Genomic DNA, 18,311 nt, shown 5'->3' with positions numbered 1-18,311 from the left:
TGTGTTCTCTGTCAAATAAATTAAAAAAAAAAAAAGTTATATTTGCTTATACCTAATTTTTTATTTTAATAAGTTTTATCAAGAATATATGTGTGTACTTAAGGAATGTACAGTTTAGTTGTTCTGAACTTTGTAAAAAGATCACACACTTGGGACGCCTGGGTGGCTCAGTTGGTTAAGCAGCTGCCTTCGGCTCAGGTCATGATCCCAGCGTCCTGGGATCGAGTTCCACATCGGGCTCCTTGCTTGGCAGGGAGTCTGCTTCTCCCTCTGCCTCTGCCTGTGTTCGCTCTCTCTCCCTCCCTCTCTCTCTCTCTGACAAAAAAAAAAAAAAAAAAAAAAAACTTTAAAAAAAAAAAAGATCACACACTGTATGTATTTTTCTGAGAGTTGATTGTCTTTTCATTCAGCTTCACATTTCTGAAGTTCATTCTGTTGTTGGCAGGTAGTTTCCTCGTTTTTTCTACTTAGTGATACTCCATTGTGTTACTATACCACAGTGGATTTATATCCTCTTCTGATATTGGGCTTTATTTTTATTTTACTTTATTTTTTTAAAGAGAGGCAGGGAGAGTAGAGGGTGGGGGCAGGGTGGGGAGAGAGAATCTTAAGCAGACTCTACACCCAGCCTGGGGCCTGATGTGGGCCTCAATCTTACGACCCCGCGATCATGAACTAAGCCGATATCAAGAGTTGGTCGACTAACCGACTGAGCCACTCAGGTCTCCCATGGGCCTTGGACTCGTGAATGCACTGCTGTGAGCATTCTGGTGGTGTACACGGGCAAGAGCTTGGCATATAGGTAGTAGAATTTCTGGGTTGTAGAGTATGGGAGTGATCAGCTTCAGAGAGGAAACTAGCTTGTTTTCTAAAGCTGTTAATAAATTATACTCCCACCAGCAATAGATGAGATTCCGTTGAGCTCTGTCCTCTGGAGCATTTGGTAAAGTTGGACTTCCGGATTTTTGCCAGTGAAATGGTTGTAAAATGTTATTTTTGTGTGATCTTGATTAGCATTTTCCTAATCACCCATGAAGATGAGCATTTCATCTTATTATTTCTTTACTGTATTAGTTTCCCATTCTATAAAATTTCTATTTGTTCAGCCTCTTCTATTGTTTTTTTTTACCTGATTTATAGGAGTTCTTTCTTTATTTTGTATTAAACTAGTGTTTTTGTTGGACATACAAGCCTCACTTTCCAGTATGTAAGTTTTATTTGCTCTGAGGTATCTTTTTTATGAATGGAAGTTGGTTTTTTTTTCACATTAATGTTGTTGTGTTTATTAATTTTTTTTCCTTTACAATTACTCCTTTTTGTGTCTTAATATTTATTCCTCCTCCCCACCCCCTGCCAATTAGTAGCTGTTTGCAGAAATGATGGGTAAAAGAAGAAGGAATAGGATCCTGAATAATTTGAATCCATAGCAAATTTAAAGACTCCATTCCAGGCTGTGGTTATATTTCCTGTCTCCCTAAAGCTTTCAGTATCAAAGGTTCCATATGGCTTAGTTGTAATTTCACCTCCTTTCACTTCCCTGACTCTCTCTAATGGAAGTGGTAATGAACCATGAAAATGACCAAGTGGGAGCGGACGGTTCCTGGAGGTGCTGTTGTACTGGGATAGTCAAAAGCTGACTCTTAATTTGGCTAAGAAAGGAGAGTAGGCCCAAAGAGGGAAGGTACAAATATGAGTGAAAATCCCTTTCCTTATATATACATTTCTACTCAGAGAAGTCCCATCCGACTGTAGTCAGCCAGCTTATAATCACCTTCTGTTATTTTGTTTGTTTAGGCTTATTTGTAAAACTGGATCCTAAAAAAAGTTCACCATAAAAGTTTCTGGTGCATTCTGCACCAACCTGCACTGGGCTCTCCTTCCCTCCAGAAGAAGCTGGTGTCTCTGATCCTGCCCCGCTTACCCACTTTTGAGGCCCCCCCAGGGGGTGAAGCCTGCTAATACTGATCTTCCTGAACAAATCTTCGAAATACAACTCCAGGAGGTGTTCACACCTTCTAAACTCTTTTAACACGGAAGGACTCTCTGTGACAGTATCTGCAGTTTTTTGTGTGTCCTCAGAATAAGTTTCTGGTTCTCCTAAATTTGAATGGGCTCCTTAAGGTTGCATAAGCATAGTGTCTTCCCCATTACAGACTGAAGAAAATTATATTGAAACTCTTAACACAAACTAGAAAATGCCAGAAAACCGAAGGAAGGTGTGTGTGTGTGTGTGTGAGAGAGAGAGAGAGAGAGAGAGAGAGATAAATTACAAAGCTAGCTTTATTATATCCAAACAAAATCTTTTTGGCCACAGTAGGAAGCACAACTAGTTCCTATAGGAATGAATGATACCTCAACTCTGAATCCTAGGGATTAAATAGCTGTACCAACATAAGCTGTCCTGTTGTGTCTTAACCAACAGCATAGTGGATCTTCACTGGAAGGAACCTGTATTTACTTCCCAGGTATCTTCATCCATTCAGGCTGCTATAACAAAATACAGAACAAAATAACCAACGGAAATTTATTGTTCACAGCTCTTAAACCTAGAAAGTCAAGGATCAAACACCAGCACAGTCACCTGGTGAAGGCTAGCTTAACTGGCTTAGAGCTGATGCCTTCTCACTGTGTCCTCACATGGTAGGAAGGGCTAGAGGTTCTCTAGATCCTCTTTTATTAGGACACTAACCACACAGGAGGGTTCTACTTTATTACATACTTCTCTACAGCCCACCTACTGATAACATCACGTTGGGTGTTAGGATTTCAACACACGAAGGCAGTGGCGGGAACAAACATTCAGACCTTCACATCAGGGCTGCCATGACAAAGTATCACGTATTGGGTGATTTCAAACAACAGAGGAACTCATTGCCTCACAGTTCTGGAATCAGAAATACAAAATCAAGAGTTCTACAAGGCCAAGCTCCCTCTCAAGACAAGGCCAAGCTTCCTCTCAAGGCTCTACGGAAGGGATTGCTCAAGTCTCTCTCCTAGCTGCTGGTAGCCTCAGCAGTTCCTTGGTTTGTAGATGCATCACTCCTGCCTTCCCATCATCTTCCCTCTGGCCAGATTTCCCCTTTTTATAAGGCCACCAGTCATTGGTAGAGCCCACACTAATGACCTTGCTTTAAACTCATTACCTTGATGAAGATCCCATTTCTGTGGCACCTGGGTGGTTCAGTCAGTTAAGCATTTAACTCTTGGTCTCAGCTCAGGTCTTGATCTCAGAGTCATGAGTTCAAGCCCTGCACTGGGGTCATGGACCCTACTTAAAAACACCCCTTTTCCATATATGTTCTCATTATGATGTAGGGGAATTGGGGCTTCAGCATGCCTTTTGGGAGGACATGGTTCACCCCATAACAGAACCTTAAACAAGATGAAAGATGAGAAAACGAATTGGAAGACTAATGTTCTAGGAAACCTATTCTGCTTCTAATAGATCAAATAGAATCTACTGCAGACAATAGTTTGGGCTTCGGTTTCTTGCCTTTCTTTCCCCTTAAGAAAGTTTAGGTTGAACCACACAAAATAGCCATTTTCAAAGGTCAGAATGGTCAAATACAATTTCCTATGGCTCGACCTAATGACTTAGGGATACCCTTGCAGCCCCTACCCAGTCATCCTTGCACAGCTGAAAGATCAGCTAGACGACTCCACTGCCAGAGTGGATTGATCCCGGGATGGCCAAGCCCAAAGAAGATTCCCATCCCTAGGGCACACCTGCAGTTTCCAGGCTGCAAGAAAGGCCCCAGCAGAAGAAGAGGGTCACAGTAAAGGTGAGGCTAACAGTTCCTTCTTCCTGGAAATCCTGGCAGAGCTTGGGCAGGTGCCTGGCCTGCATCTGTGTAGTTTGCATGTCTGGCAACAGGCTCTCTTCCAGATCTTCCATCTAATGACACTGGAGCCTGTGGGCTCTTGATGCCTCTCTCATAGCTTCTCATGAATAGTAGGCATGTGTAAAAATGTGAAGCTGAAGGAATGAGCCAACACTGCCATCTAGTTTCACTTAATTAGTAGAAAGGAGTTCAGACAGAGAAGGTACTTCAAACTGCTAAAGCATACCAGGCCAACATCCAAGCTAAAAAGAACCTAACAAAGTTTCCCAGAGGACCAGGTTTTATTACGTATGTGCATACCTTCCTTCCCATCCACATGTAAGGTTTTCGTCTCACTGTTTTGCTGGTGTCTGGGCTGTCTGTATTGCAGGTGTTCTGCTTGCACCTGCACAGGGTCAGCCCCGGGAAAGGCTTGGCAGCTGTTTATGCAGGGCCTTCCACAGCCGGCAAGGGCAAAATGGTTTCCCTGCTATGCAGTAGACTCCATTCCTAGGCTTGACCAAGCTTGCTTTCTTGCCTTCATCAGCTTGCATTTTTGATAAATCTGTAAGCTGGAGGGCAGGTGGCTTAGGAGGGAGGTTTCCTGAGAACTGGGCTAGCTCTGCTCAGTCATGAGCTTGCTGTGTAGCTGTTGCTGTGCAGATACTCCTCCATGCCCGTTTCCCCTCATTACCCTGGCCAGTAGGGAACAGTTTGAATAAAGATTGGGAATTGATGTGGGTCAGTGTTAAAATACCTTTGAACTATCAGGGCAAACAATTAGGCAGCCAGCTTTTGCTCTTAACCCCAGGTTTCTAAATGCCTAGGAAATATAATAGATGGTCATGTACAGAAGTACATTGAAGGAATTTTTTAAAATTAACTTTTTCTCCAGTGGGAAGGTGGAATGAAACATAAAAGGAAGTCAAGAAAAACCTATTGTTCTTAGGGTGCAGATGTCCTTTGTGTTCTGTGTTTCAATTCGCATTTCCTTCTCAAGATGCTGACCACCTATCACAGGGAGTCATGAGGCCAAATGACTATTTTATCTAATAACCAGCCATCATGGAACCCTAGGCAAACCCCTCTTTCCAATGCCAACCATACAGCATTCTCTATGGTAGACACAAGAAAATCTCAAGTTTAAATCACTAAAGTCTTGGATTTTATGTTTCAGGAAGATTTAAATTTTTTTTTTTTTTTTTAAGATTTTATTTGTCAGAGAAAGCACACAAGCAGGCAGAGAGGCAGGCAGAGGCGGAGAGAGAGGCAGGCTCCCCGCCGAGCAAGGAGCCCTATGTGGGACTCCATTCCAGGACCCCAGGATCATGACCTGAGCCAAAGGCAGCAGCTTGACCACTCAGCCACCTAGGCATCCCTCAAAATTTCTTTTGATAATATTCTTTGTCACTACTAAGATCAGCTCAGAATTACAGAATTGGCTTATTTTTCATCTTAGTTACGGATTTAAAATTAAGTGAACTGCAGACAGATAAGAGGGAAAAACCATAGGCTGATATCCTTTATGAATATAGATGCAAAAATTTTCAACAAAACACAAACTAAATCCAGCAGCACATTTATTTTTTAAAAGATTTATTTATTTTAAAGCGGAGGGGAAGGGCAGAGGGGAAGAGAGAATCTCCAGCAGACTCAGCTGAGCAAAGAGTCTGAATTGGGGCTCAGTCCCAGGACCCTGAGATGACCTGAGCTGAAATCAAGAGCTGAACATCCAACCGACTGAAACACCCAGGCCCACCTCCCCCAACAGCACATTTTAGAAGATTAAACACCATGACCAAGAGGGATTTATCACAGAAATACAAGGGTAGTTCAAAAGAATATAATGTAATACACCATGTTAAGAGAACAAAGGAATAAAACCACATGATCAATTGATGCAAAAAAGGCACTTGACATAATTCAATGCCCTATCATGAAGAAACACTCAAGAAAACTAGGAATACTTGCAGAACATAATAAAAGGGTATCTATGGAAAACCTACAGCTAGCATACTTGGTGAAAGACTGAAAGCTTCCCTGCAAAGATCAGGAACAAGATAAGGATCCAATATGCAGCCGTCAAAAAGTGAAATCTTACTGTTAGCACTGATGTGGATGGAACTAGAGGCTGTTATGCTAAGTGAAATTAGTCAATCAGACAGTTATACATGGAATTTATTTTTTTTTTTACTATATGGAATTAAAAAACAGGATCATAGGGGAAAAGAGGGAAAAATGAAACAAGATGAAACTAGAGAGGACCAACCAAAAGACTCTTAATCATAGGAAACAAACAGGGTTGCTGGAGGGGAGTGGGGGGTGGGTTAACTGGGTGATAGGCATTAAGGAGGGCGTGTGATGTAAAAAGCACTGGATGCTACATAAGACTGATGAGTCAGACCTGTACCTCTGAAACCAGTAATACATTGTTAATTAACTGAATTAAAATTTAAAAAATATTTTTTTAAAGAAGGATTTGTAAGTTTACTACTGCTATTCAACATAGTATTGGAAGTCTTGGCAGAGCATTTGAGCAACAAAAAGAAAAAGCACCCACATTGGAAAGAAGTAAAACTATTTCCAGGTGACATAATTCCATATGTAGAAAATCCCAAAGAATCCACCAAAAAACTACTAGAGCTAATGAGTGAATGCAGCAAAGTTGCAGGATACAAAGACTTCATAAAAATTAAGAACTTTTACCCATCAGGAAAGTGAAAAGATGACCTACAGAATGGGAGAAGGGATGTGCAAATCATTTATATGATAATGGGTTTAGTATCCAGAATATAGAATTCTTACAACCTAACAAAAACCCAATTTTAAAATGAGCAAAGGCAGGGGTGGGGTGGGGTGGTGGTGCCAGAATGGCTCTGTTGGTTAAGCAGCTGGCTCTTGATTTCAGCTCAGGTCTTGATCTCGGGGTCATGGGGTTGAGCCCTGTGTCGAGCTCACATTCAGCAGGGAGTCTTCTTGAGGATTCTTCCTCTCCCTCTGCTCCTACTCCCTGCTCACGCTCTCTCTAAAATAAATAAATCTTTAAAAATTTTAAAAAGGGTAAAGGATTTGAATAGACCTGTCTCCAAAGAAGAGAAAGAAAATGCCAGTCAGCATGTGAAAAGATGTTCAACATATTGGGTTATTAAGGAAGTGCATATCAGAACCACAATGAAATACCACTTCACAGTCACTGAGACGGAGATATATCTGTATATATACACATATATATAGGTATTTTTTATGGAAATGAGTGTCAGCAAGAATGTGGAGAAATGAGAACTCTTCGTACATTGCTGTTCATAGTTATAAAATGGTGCGGCTACTACTAGAAAACAGTTTGGTGGTTCTCCAAAAGGCTAAACATAGAATTACCATGTGACTGAGCAATTCTAATCCAAGCAAAATGAAAACACACCCACACAGAAACCTGTGCCCAGATACTTGTAGTAGCATTATTCATCCCAAATGCAGTGGAAGAGCAGATAAACAGATTGAGGTATATCCATACAGTGGAATATAGCCATAAAAAGGAATACTGAGGAATACTACAACTTGAAGGAACCTCGAAACATGCTAAATGAGGGGTACCTGAATGGCTCAGTGGGTTAAAGCCTCTGCCTTCAGCTCAGGTCATAATCTCAGGGTCCTGGGATGGAGCCTGGCGTCTGACTCTCTGTTCAGCAGGGAGCCTGCTTCCCCCTCCCCCTCTGCCTGCCTCTCTGCTTGTGATCTCTCTCTCTCTCTCTGTCAAATAAATAAAATATTTTTTTATGCTAAATGAAAAGTTAATATGCAGAAGAGGAAAATCCACAGAGCCCAAAGTAAGTTAGTGGTTGCCAGAGAATGGGGGAGGAGAGAACTGAGTGTGATTACTGATGAGGTGATGAAGAAATTTTAAAACTAGAGAGAGGTGGTTGTACAACTGTGAATGTACTAAATACCCTGAGTCATACATTTTAAAATAGTTAATTTTATGCTACATGAATTTCACCTTGATTAAAACACACATGCACAAGGAGGTATCTCTTCATACCACCAGGATGGCCATGTGTCTGTATCTTGTCTGTTTCAAGAAAGAAAAAGAAGCGTTGGAAAAGATGTGGAGAAATTGTAACCCCCATATGATGCAGGTGAGTCTCTCTTTTCAATTCCTGTGGGTAAATACCTATAGATGGAATTGCTGGTTCATATGGTAATTCTGTTGAGTTTCTTGAGGAACTGCTGAACTGTTTCCATAATGGAAATAAACAAATAAATAAATAAAATCTTTTATTTTCCATAATGGTTGCACCGTTTTACATCCCCACCAGCATCATGTCAGGGTTACAATTTTTCCACATCTTTCCCGACACTTAGTTTTTTTCTTTGTTTAAAAAAAAAATCAGGGCACCCGGGTGGCTCAGTGGGTTAAAGCCTCTGCCTTCCACTCTGGTCATGATCCCAGTGTCCTGGGATGGAGCCCTGCATTAGGTTCTCTGCTCAGTGGGGAGCCTGCTTCCACCCCTCTCTCTGCCTGCCTCTCTGCCTACTTGTGATCTCTGTCTGTCAAATAAATAAATAAAATCTTTTTAAAAATAAATAAATCTATCTATATATTTATATATACATACACGCATGCGTACATACACACATACGTGTATGTATATATGGCCATCCCAGTAGATGTGAAGAGAAACCACTTTGTGCATGTGTGTTTTAATCAAGATGAAAGTCACATAGCATAAAATTAACTTTTAAAATGTATGACTCAGGATGCCTGGGTGGCTCAGTCATTAAGCGTCTGCTCTCAGGTCAGGTCATGATCTCAGTGTCCTGGGACTGAGCCCTTCATTGGGCTCCCTGCTCCACGGGAAGCCTGCTTCTCCCTCTCCCACTCCCCATGCTTGTATTCCCTCTTTTTCTCTCTCTCTCTGTCAAATAAATGAAATCTTTAAAATAAAATAAAATGTATGACTCAGGGCATTTAGTACATTTCCAGTGTTGTACAACAACCACCTCTCCCTAGTTTCAAAATTTCATCACCCCAGAGGACAGCCCCATTAGTAGTCACACCCTGTTCTCTCCTCCCACATTCCCTGGCAATGCACAGGAATTAAAAAGAGAGACTCAACTGCAGCTCAGGTCGCAATCCCGGAGTCCTGGGGTCAAGCCCCATGTCGGGCTCCCTGCTCAGGAGAGAGCCTACTTCTCACTCACCCTCTGCTGCTCCCCACTGCTCCTGCTCTCTCTCTCTCTCAAATAAATAAAATCTTTTTTTTTTTTAAGATCTTATTTATTTGACAAAGATCACAAGTAGGCAGAGAGGCAGGCAGAGAGTGGGGAGAGCGGAGTAGGCTCCCTGCCAATCAGGGAGCCTGATGCGGGGCTCCATTCCAGGACCCTGAGACCATGACCTGAGCCAAAGGCAGAGGCTTCAACCCACTGAGCCACCCAGGTGCCCCTCAGATAAAATCTTAAAAAAAGAAAAGAGAGACTTAGATATTTGGATGCCAGTGTTCATTACCATATTATTCATAGTGGCCAAAAGGTAGAAATAACCGGAGTGTCCATCAGCAGACGGATGGATAAACAAATATGAATATATTTGTTTGAATATAAAAGAATGCTATTACTAAATTCTGACGTGAATGAACCTTGAAAGCATTATGCTAAGTGAAATAAGCCAGACACCAAAGGACAAATATTGTGTGATTCCACTTGTATGAAATACCTAGAATAAGCAAATTTATTCACAAAGTAGATTACAGGTTAGCAGAGGCTTGGGGGGAGCTGAGAATGAGGGGTTACTGCATAATGGTTATGGTTTCTGTTCCAGGTGTTGAAAACTTTGGAAAATAGTTTTACATTTCATGTGCACAACAACATCATAAACGCAATTAATGCCACTGAATTGTACACTTGAACGTGGTTTAAATGGCTGATACTATATTATATATTTTTCCCACAACTTCTTGCATAAATGTTTTTATCTCTTTAAAGTTTTTATAAATTTTATTTTTTAAATTAAGTTTATTTAAATTCCAGTTAGTTAATGTAGAGTGTAATATTCATTTCAGGTACAGAATTTAGTCACAACACCCAGTGCTCACGGCAACAAGTGCTAGCCTTTTTTTTTTTTTTTTTTTTTAAGAGAAGGAAGTGGTGGGGAGGGGCAGAGGGAAAGGGAGAGAGAGAGAGACTCTTAAACAGACTCCATGCCTCGTGTGGAGCCTGACGTGGCTTGATCTCACGACAGTCATGACTTGAGCTGAAATGAAGAGTTAGATGCCTAACCAACTGAGCCACCCAGGGACCCCCTACAAGTGTCCTCCTAATCCATCACCCATTTAACCCATCCCCCCACCCAGGAGTACATTTATGATGAGCACTGAATAATGTATAAATTGTTGAATCAGTATATTGTACACCTGAAACTAACACTGTATGTTAACTATACTACATCTTAATTCCACTCCCCTTGAGTGTGGGTGGGACTTAATGGCACGTCTAACAAATAGAAAGCTTACATCTTGGAGCACCTGGGTGGCACAATCGGTTGGGCATCTGCCTTCAGCTCAGGTCGTGATCCTGGGGTCCTGGGGTGGAGCCCCACATCAGGGCTTCCTGCTCAACTGGGAGTCTGCTCCTCCCTCACCCTCGGCCCCTCCTCCCTGCTTGTGTATTCTCTCTCTATAAAATAAATAAAAATCTTTAAAAGAAAAAAAAGCTTACATCTTTACATCTTGAATCCTCCTTTTCCCCATCTCTATCTCTCCCTTTCTCTCCCTCCCTCTCTTCCCCTCCCCACTTCCTTTTTCCCTCTCCCCGTCTCTCTCTCCACCCCACCCACCAGGTTGACCGAAACCTCCTGAGAAACAGAACCACAACTACAGAGTTAACACACTTCCAAATTCCTCACCCTCTGAAATGATATGAGATAAATGTTATTTTGAGCTAAAATTTTAGGTAATTTGTAATGTGGCACTAGACAGTTGATAGAGAATTAGGTGAATAAATGCTAGTGGCACAGATGATCCCAAATAGATAATGATAGAGGGAATATTTTATGAATTTTTAGAAAAGTTTTTATGTAGCAAGTTTTCAGGTCTAATTAATAGACTGATATTAGGAGGAGTGAGTGATTTCCTGAGTGTACATTGTATTTATCTGTGATAAAAGCCTGGGGGTGATGTTGATACAAAAATAGGGGTTAAGTCAAGAAATGGGCAGAAGATATGAACAGACATGTCTGCAAAGAAGACATCCAGATGGCCAACAGACACATGAAAAAAATGCTCAAAATCACTTGACATCAGGGAAATAACAGATCAAAACCACAATGAGATACCACCTTACACCAGTCAGAATGGCTAAAATTAACAAGTTTGGAAACAACAGATGTTGGAGAGGATCCAGAGAAAGGGGAACCCTCCTACACTCTTGGTGGGAATGCAAACTGGTGCAGCCATTCTGGAAAACAGTATGGAGTGTCCTCAAAAAGTTAAAAATAGAGCTACCTATGGCCCAGCATTTGCACTACTAAGTATTTACCCCAAAGATACAAATGTAGTGATCCAAAGGGTCACCTGCACCCCAATGTTTATAGCAGCAATGTCCACAATAACCAAACTATGGAAAGAGACCAAATCGACAGAAGAATGGATAAAGAAGACGTGCTGTATATGTTGGAATATTACTCAGCCATCAGAAAGTGAAATCTTGCCAATTGCAATGACACTGATGGAATTAGAGGTTATTATGCAAAGTGAAATAAGTCAATCAGAGACATTATCATGTGATTTTACTCAAATGTGGAATTTGAGAAAACAGGATCATAGGGGAAGAGAAGGAAAAATAAGATGAAATCATAAGAGACTCTTAACTATAGGAAGCAAACTGATGGTTGCTGGAGGGAAGGGTAGGTCAGGGAAGGGGGTAACTGGGTGATGGGCATTAAAGAGGTCATGTGATATGATGAGCACTGGGTGTTAAATGCAACCGGTGAATCACTAAACTCTACCTCTGAAACTGATACACTATACATTAATTAATTGAATTTAAATTTAAAAAAATAGGGGTTAAATATTGGCAAATAAATCACAGAGTAGAAGACCAAAGTTCGTGATTTATTTTTTTATTAACATATAATGTATTATTGGCTTCAGGGGTACAGGTCTGTGAATCATCAATCTTTTACAATTCACAGCACTCACCATAGCAGATATCCTCCCCAATGTCCATAACCCAGCCACCCTATCCCTCCCCCCACACCTCCAGCAACCCTCAGTTTGTTTCCTAAGATTAAGAGTCTCTTATGGTTTGTCTCCCTCCCCAGTCCCATCTTGTGAGTTCGTGATATTTTTAAAAATAATATAAAACTAGGATTGAGGCTCCCAGTGCCAGTACTGAGTTTTAAAATTTAGTTTAAGAGACAATTTAATATAATAGAAATTGCAAATATTTAATTGCTGAATACACAAATTCTTACAAAGCTCCTATTAAAAATATAGCTTAAATATTTTGAAGTTTCATAAGTTCTAATTCAAAATAAAATATGGAAATATTAGGGAAATAAACCCAGAGTATAAACCCAACAATGGAAAATCATCTTAATCAAGTTTTAAAAAACCAAAGGAACACTACAATAGTTTAAAAGTGATTGAATCTATGGAAGTGGAAAACGGAGCAGTGTGAAGGGAATATGTTGTCTTTTTTTTTTTTTTTTAAGATTTTATTTATTTATTTGACAGAGAGTAGGCAGAGAGGCAGGCAGAGAGAGGGAGGAGGAAGCAGGCTCCCTGCTGAGCAGAGAGCCCGATGCGGTACTCGATCCCACGACCCTGAGATCATGACCTGAGCTGAAGGCAGCAGCTTAACCCACTGAGCCACCCAGGCACCCCGGGAATATGTTGTCTTTAATAATAAACCTTACTTTGGGGGTGGGGGCCTGGATGGCTTAGTCAGTTAAGCATCCGACTCTTGATTTTGGCTCAGATCATGATCTCAGGGTCATGGGATCAATCCCCACATCAGGCTCTGGGCTCAGTACAGAGTCTGCTTGTCCCTCTCCCTCGGCTCCTCCCCACTCTTGCTCTCTCACTCTGTCACGCACACTCTGTCTCAAATAAATACAATCTTTTTTAAAAAATTTACTTCCATAAAGCTTAACCTTAAACTCTATGCAAGAAATTACTTTGATGGGGCACCTGGATGGCTCAGTGGGTTAAGCCTCTGCCTTCAGCTCAGATCATGATCCCAGGGTACTATCTGCCTATCTGCTCAGCAGGGGGCCTGCTTCCCACCCCCCCCTCTCGGCCTACTTGTGATCTCTCTCACTCTGTCAAATAAATATATATAATCTTTAAAAAGAAGAAGAAGAAGAAGAAATTACTTTGATAAAATAGAAGTTGGATTTTTAAAATAGAGCATACCTGGGGCACCTGAGTGGCTCAGTCAGTTAAGTATCTGGCTCAGGTCTTAATCCCAGAGTCTTGGGATCGAGCCCCACATCAACCTCCCTGCTCAGTGGGAAGCCTGCTTCTCCCTCTCCCTTTTCCCCTCACCCGCTTGTGCTCTATCACACTCTCTCTCTGTTAAATAAATTAATTTTTGTAAAAATTTTTTTTAAAATAATGGATACCTCATGAGGATATGAGGCTTAAAACAGCAAATCCATACAAAGCATTTAGTATGATGCAGAGAAAGAGTTCAGTAAAAATGCGTATGAATTCCCAGGTAGAGAAGTGATTTGAATAGGACACCCTTACCCTTAAAAAGAAGACAAAACTTGTTGAAATTTGGCTTCTGCTGGCTAGGGCTGGGCTCTGTGCTCATCTAAGGAGACGTATACGCAGTAATTTATGGCCTCTGGCTGGTGGAAGAGCTTGGTAACTACAGGTCCTCTTACTGGTAGCTTCTCATCCACCCAGGTTTCCTCAAAAGAGAAGTCTTGGTAGCCCACGATCCATCAGTGTCTGTCAGCATCTGTCAGTCAGGGTCTTTCAGGCTCTGTCAGTCAAGGTCTGTCAGGGTCTGTCACAGGGAAAGAAAGTCAGAGCCTACCCTTCAGAGTTTGACAGCCTAGCTTCACATCCTGACTGTGCCTTGGAGCAAGTTAAGTAATCTTAGTCCCTAGTTTTGATTGTAAGGGGAATTAAGTGAGTAAATGAACGTAAAATGCATGTTTGCTGTTACTGTCAGTCTCCTCTTCACCACATTGGTTGGGAGCCATGCCAGCACACTACTGAGCCCACAGGATGCAGCAATGTGTGAAGTATTTAGAGTTTAAATGTTAAATAAGCATAGCTATAGTCCAGGAACCATATATATAGTCTCATATAACTTATATGAGATAAACTCAACCTACAATTAATGGAGAAGTGCCTGGTGAGTTAATATAGCAAAACATCTTTTGAAGAGGATTAGCCATTTCTGGTTGACATGTCACCCCATTTCTGTCTCTTGTAGTGGAATCTTGTCAGACTGGCAGAGGGACAAATGGAACCAAATCATCCTTCTTTCCACGCCCTCACAAACTCTTCCCCTTCAACTACTGACATGTGAAGCCCAGAGAGTCCGTGAGGAAGTAGGGAGATAATTGCATAAGGATCCTGGGACCTTTCTAAGAGTCGAGTGTTTTAATCATGTCTGGAGGTACCCAGGTGGGGGAGTAAGGTGCGGTGGGAGGCAGGGGGGCAGAAAGAGGCAGAAGTCATGGGCAAGAGTTGGAAGGTGCATGAGAGGGCTGGACTCTAGAGTTGACTCCTTTCAGCCCTTTGGGTGCCAGACCCAGTCCTTTGGTCTGCAGACCCAGAAGTGGTCACATCTGGGACCCCTGCTGAAGAACGGTGTCTATCTGTAATTTACCCTTAGAGCACAGTTGGAACCCAGGCCCAGCTGGCAGGAACACAAAGAGGTGAGCCTCACTCTGGGAAAACAACTTGCCATCCTCCCCTCAGAAAGCAGTGGTGGCTCTCACCATGAAAGCAAGATGTGCCTAGGTGACTCCTAGTAACCGTGGAAGAAAGACAAGGTCGGTGGGGGGACATGTCTCAGTCACTACAGTGAACTAAGGGTCAACTAGAGAAATAGCAGAGCACCGCCACAGAGATAGGCTCCCTCAGCACCCCTACGCTGTGTTTGCTATCCCTACCCCATACTATTAGAACTAGCATTAAACACTCTGACTAGTGTGTGCACAATTATAAATGTGAAGGTCCCAGCTAGCTCCCCGGGGAAAACTGTGGCCAGCCTTGAACTGTGGCAATCCACCCACCCTCCTGTAAACCCTTTTCTGCCCTCAGCCTTGTGCTTCCACAGCATGGCAATCTAGGCAAGGACAGAAAGAGAGAGGGGAGGAAAGGGACCCAAACCCAAGGGCTGTCAAATTCAAGATTGCAGCAATCTACACGGACCTTAAGAATCTTCTTTTTCGGGTGCCTGGGTGGCTCAGTGGGTTAAGCCTCTGCTTCAGCTCAGGTCATGATCTCAGGGTCCTGGGATCAAGGCCCACGTCGGGCTCTCTGCTCAGCATGGAGCCTGCTTCCCCCTCTCTCTCTGCCTGCCTCTCTGCCTACTTGTGACCTCGCTGTCAAATAAATAAATAAATAAATAAATCTTTAAAAAAAAGAAAGAAAGAAAAAAGAACCTTCTTTCTCAGGGTGCCTGGGTGACTCAGTCAGTTAAGCGTCTGCCCTCCGCTCAGGTCCTGATCCCAGGATCCTAGGATCGAGCCCTGCATCAGGCTCCCTGCTCAGCAGAGAGCCTGCTTCTCCCTCTTCCTCTGCCTGCCGCTAAGCCTACTTGTGTTCTCTCTCTCTGTGTCAAATAAAGAAGTAAAACCTTAAAAAAAAAAAAACTTCTTTCTCAGAACCTGTACAATAGATTTTTACAAGGCCTTTGCCCTCATTGGCTGACGGTGTCTTGAGTTGCCCCTGGGAAAAGCAGTGTTAGAGATGGTGTACACAGGCTGTTTACAGAGGCTGTATCCTTGTGTGAATGAAACGAAGACAAATTGGCCCATAGGGCTTCTCTGGAGTGGTTCAAGCCTACAACAGTCTAAGAATTATTTAAAAAAAAAAAAAAAAAAGATAGCTATTGCCTAAAATTACAAGTTTTCAGTCATTGTGTAAACAGATTATTGCCTTACCTCCTTTACTTCTTATTGTACCTGTGAGCAAACTGTGTGAGGTTAAGTAAATTTCCCAAAATCGCACAGCCACCTCATGAAGTAGGAACTCTTGATGTTCCCATTTTACAGATGGGGAAGCTGAGGCAAACCTGGGATTTGCATCTGTCATTCTAACTCCAGATCTCAAGACTCCACCACCAGGATTTACTGTCCTCCTCTTGTTACAAACCCAGGCAAGTGTGTAAGTGTGATGCACTGAGGTCCACAAGGAGGCAAAGGCGGAAGACATTTCCTTTATCACTGATTTCAGGCCAGAATTTACAAACTTGAATTTTGAAAACTTTCTACTTTATTAAGAATGATACTCCAATCAAGAAATTGGTAAAGTTTTGGGGCGCCTGGGTGGCTCAGTGGGTTAAGCCTCTGCCTTCGGCTCAGGTCATGATCTCAGGGTCCTGGGATCGAGTCCCGCATCGGGCTCTCTGCTCAGCAGGGAGCCTGCTTCCTCCTCGCTCTCTCTGCCTGCCTCTCTGCCTACTTGTGATCTCTGTCTGTCAAATAAATAAATAAAATCTTTAAAAAAAAAAAAGAAAGAAATTGGTAAAGTTTTAATCATAAGGCAAATTTTGATAGTAGTATATCACTAGTGTCCATTTTAAGGGTCAAGGAGAAAAACCTCTGAAGTAAACAATACTAAGTAAAGTAAGTGTAAAGGGCTAGGGGTAAATGTTACAGAGTTGTAGCTAATTGTTTCTGGTTAGCTGAGTACATCAGTGCTGTCAGGAATACAAACAAAATGCTCTAAGTAAGGAGAGGAGACTCAGGCTGTTGATTTCCTCTGAAGTAACTTTCTGTTCTCAGGAAAAATTAATCCGCCACCACAGGTAAGAATAAATGTGACGAAGGAAAGCAACTGGAAACAAGATTCAAGAATAATATCCACTTCACTCATATCTAAAATATGGGGGAATAAAAAAAGAGCTTCCAAGTCCTCTGTCCATTTGTGACATGCCCCACAAACATCCCCGAGTTTCAGAAGAGCCTACTCCAGTGGTCGAAACCACTGGAACTGTAGCGCTGTTACCCCTCCTCTTACTTTGTACGTCTTCAACTCTTGCCCAAACATGGAACCTGCAACCACTGGGAGAGAGGCTCTCGGGTTGATCTCCCTGCTCTGTTTACGAAGGGAGCATCACAACAGGCTGCATAAAACAAGAAGGAAGCCGTGGCCTTCCTAAGTACCCCAGGCTCTGTCCCCAGCGTCACCTGGAAGACCACCCTGGAATTCTCCTGTGCAACCCCACGGCACACCCCCAGCCCTGCTTCTCCTGCGGGCAGAGTCAGCCTGACCCAAGGCTGAGCCAGGCAGCCTCAGGGCCCTTAGAGAACTTTGCATTCGATTCAGAAAACAATTCTGATTCTAGGCATTTGCTCTGTGGCCTTGGGACCAGGTAATGGGAGACTGGGAGTGGGCAGTGCTACTTTCTTGGTGAAATGGTGGAGTAGGGCACCCATGGGCCTTTGGGCCCAGCATGAAATAAAAACAAAGCGTTTGGCAAAACGAACAAAAACAAGAGACATTACGTTCTACATTTTATTTTGTTTTCAAGTTACATTTCAAGCAAAGGTCATTTTTTTCCTAAGCAGTATCTCATGAGATATTTCCTAAGCAATTCCTCATGAGAGCACAGCTGCTAAACCATAAACCACTGCAACCATATCTCAATTCTCCAGCTACCAGCTTTGGTTTGTTCAGGAAAGAAATCCTCAGCTCTGCTAATAGGGAACAAACATAAGCAATTCAGTCCCTTGAACAAAAATGAAGTCACGAGACCACACTCACATCCACCATTTTCTGCGTGACTAAAATCGGTACAAGAAAATAGACTGCAACCACAACTTTCATAGAACAGCTGAGAATCCCATGTGAGGGCAAACATACTCTCAGCTTGAGTGAGAAAGAAGAGACACTGACCAAGCTTTCTCCCAGATTCCATTAGTGCACGGAGCTCCAATCTCCCCGTGCGGGTGTTGGGGACATGTGTGTTACTGTCGATCCTGGAAAGATGTGAAGAGGTCGTCCATTCTATAGCATTTTCCGGAGTGGCACTGGAATAACGGGTCCCTTTAGGGTTGGCTCATGATAAGACTGTAGACCCACTCCAATGGGTGCACAAAGGAAAAAAAGAGCAGAATCAGAGCTGAGTGCCCCTTTAAAAGCCAAACACCTACACTGAGAAGGAGGCACCCCTCTCTAAAAACCCTTGCCCTTTTGGGATTCCCACTGTGGAAGCCTTCAGGTCTCAAGCTTAGCTAGAGGGAAGCCAGGTAGGGTACAGCTGGCTGTAGGTGACCAGAGGATGGGCAACGTAGTAGTT

General features: G+C 42.5%; 1 protein-coding gene across 2 annotated transcripts in view; it reads left to right on the top strand.

The window, feature by feature from the left end:
- The window catches only part of THEM4 (thioesterase superfamily member 4), a 47,092-nt gene extending 44,268 nt beyond the window's left edge, over positions 1 to 2,824 (top strand). Inside the window, exon 6 of one of the 2 annotated variants that reach the window (XM_032301913.1) lies at positions 1,795 to 2,824. In XM_032301913.1, coding sequence (XP_032157804.1) covers positions 1,795 to 1,835 — 41 coding nt within the window. In that variant the 3' untranslated portion in view covers positions 1,836 to 2,824. The remainder of the gene's footprint in view (positions 1 to 1,794) is intronic. The other variant, XM_032301914.1, reaches the window with a different exon arrangement.
- The last annotated feature ends 15,487 nt before the right edge of the window (positions 2,825 to 18,311 follow it).

The sequence above is a fragment of the Mustela erminea genome, chromosome 10 (assembly GCF_009829155.1).
Source record: "Mustela erminea isolate mMusErm1 chromosome 10, mMusErm1.Pri, whole genome shotgun sequence".
Lineage (NCBI taxonomy): Eukaryota > Metazoa > Chordata > Mammalia > Carnivora > Mustelidae > Mustela > Mustela erminea.
The sequence above is the reverse complement of the archived record's forward strand: the minus strand, read 5'-3'. Positions and strand labels throughout refer to the sequence as shown.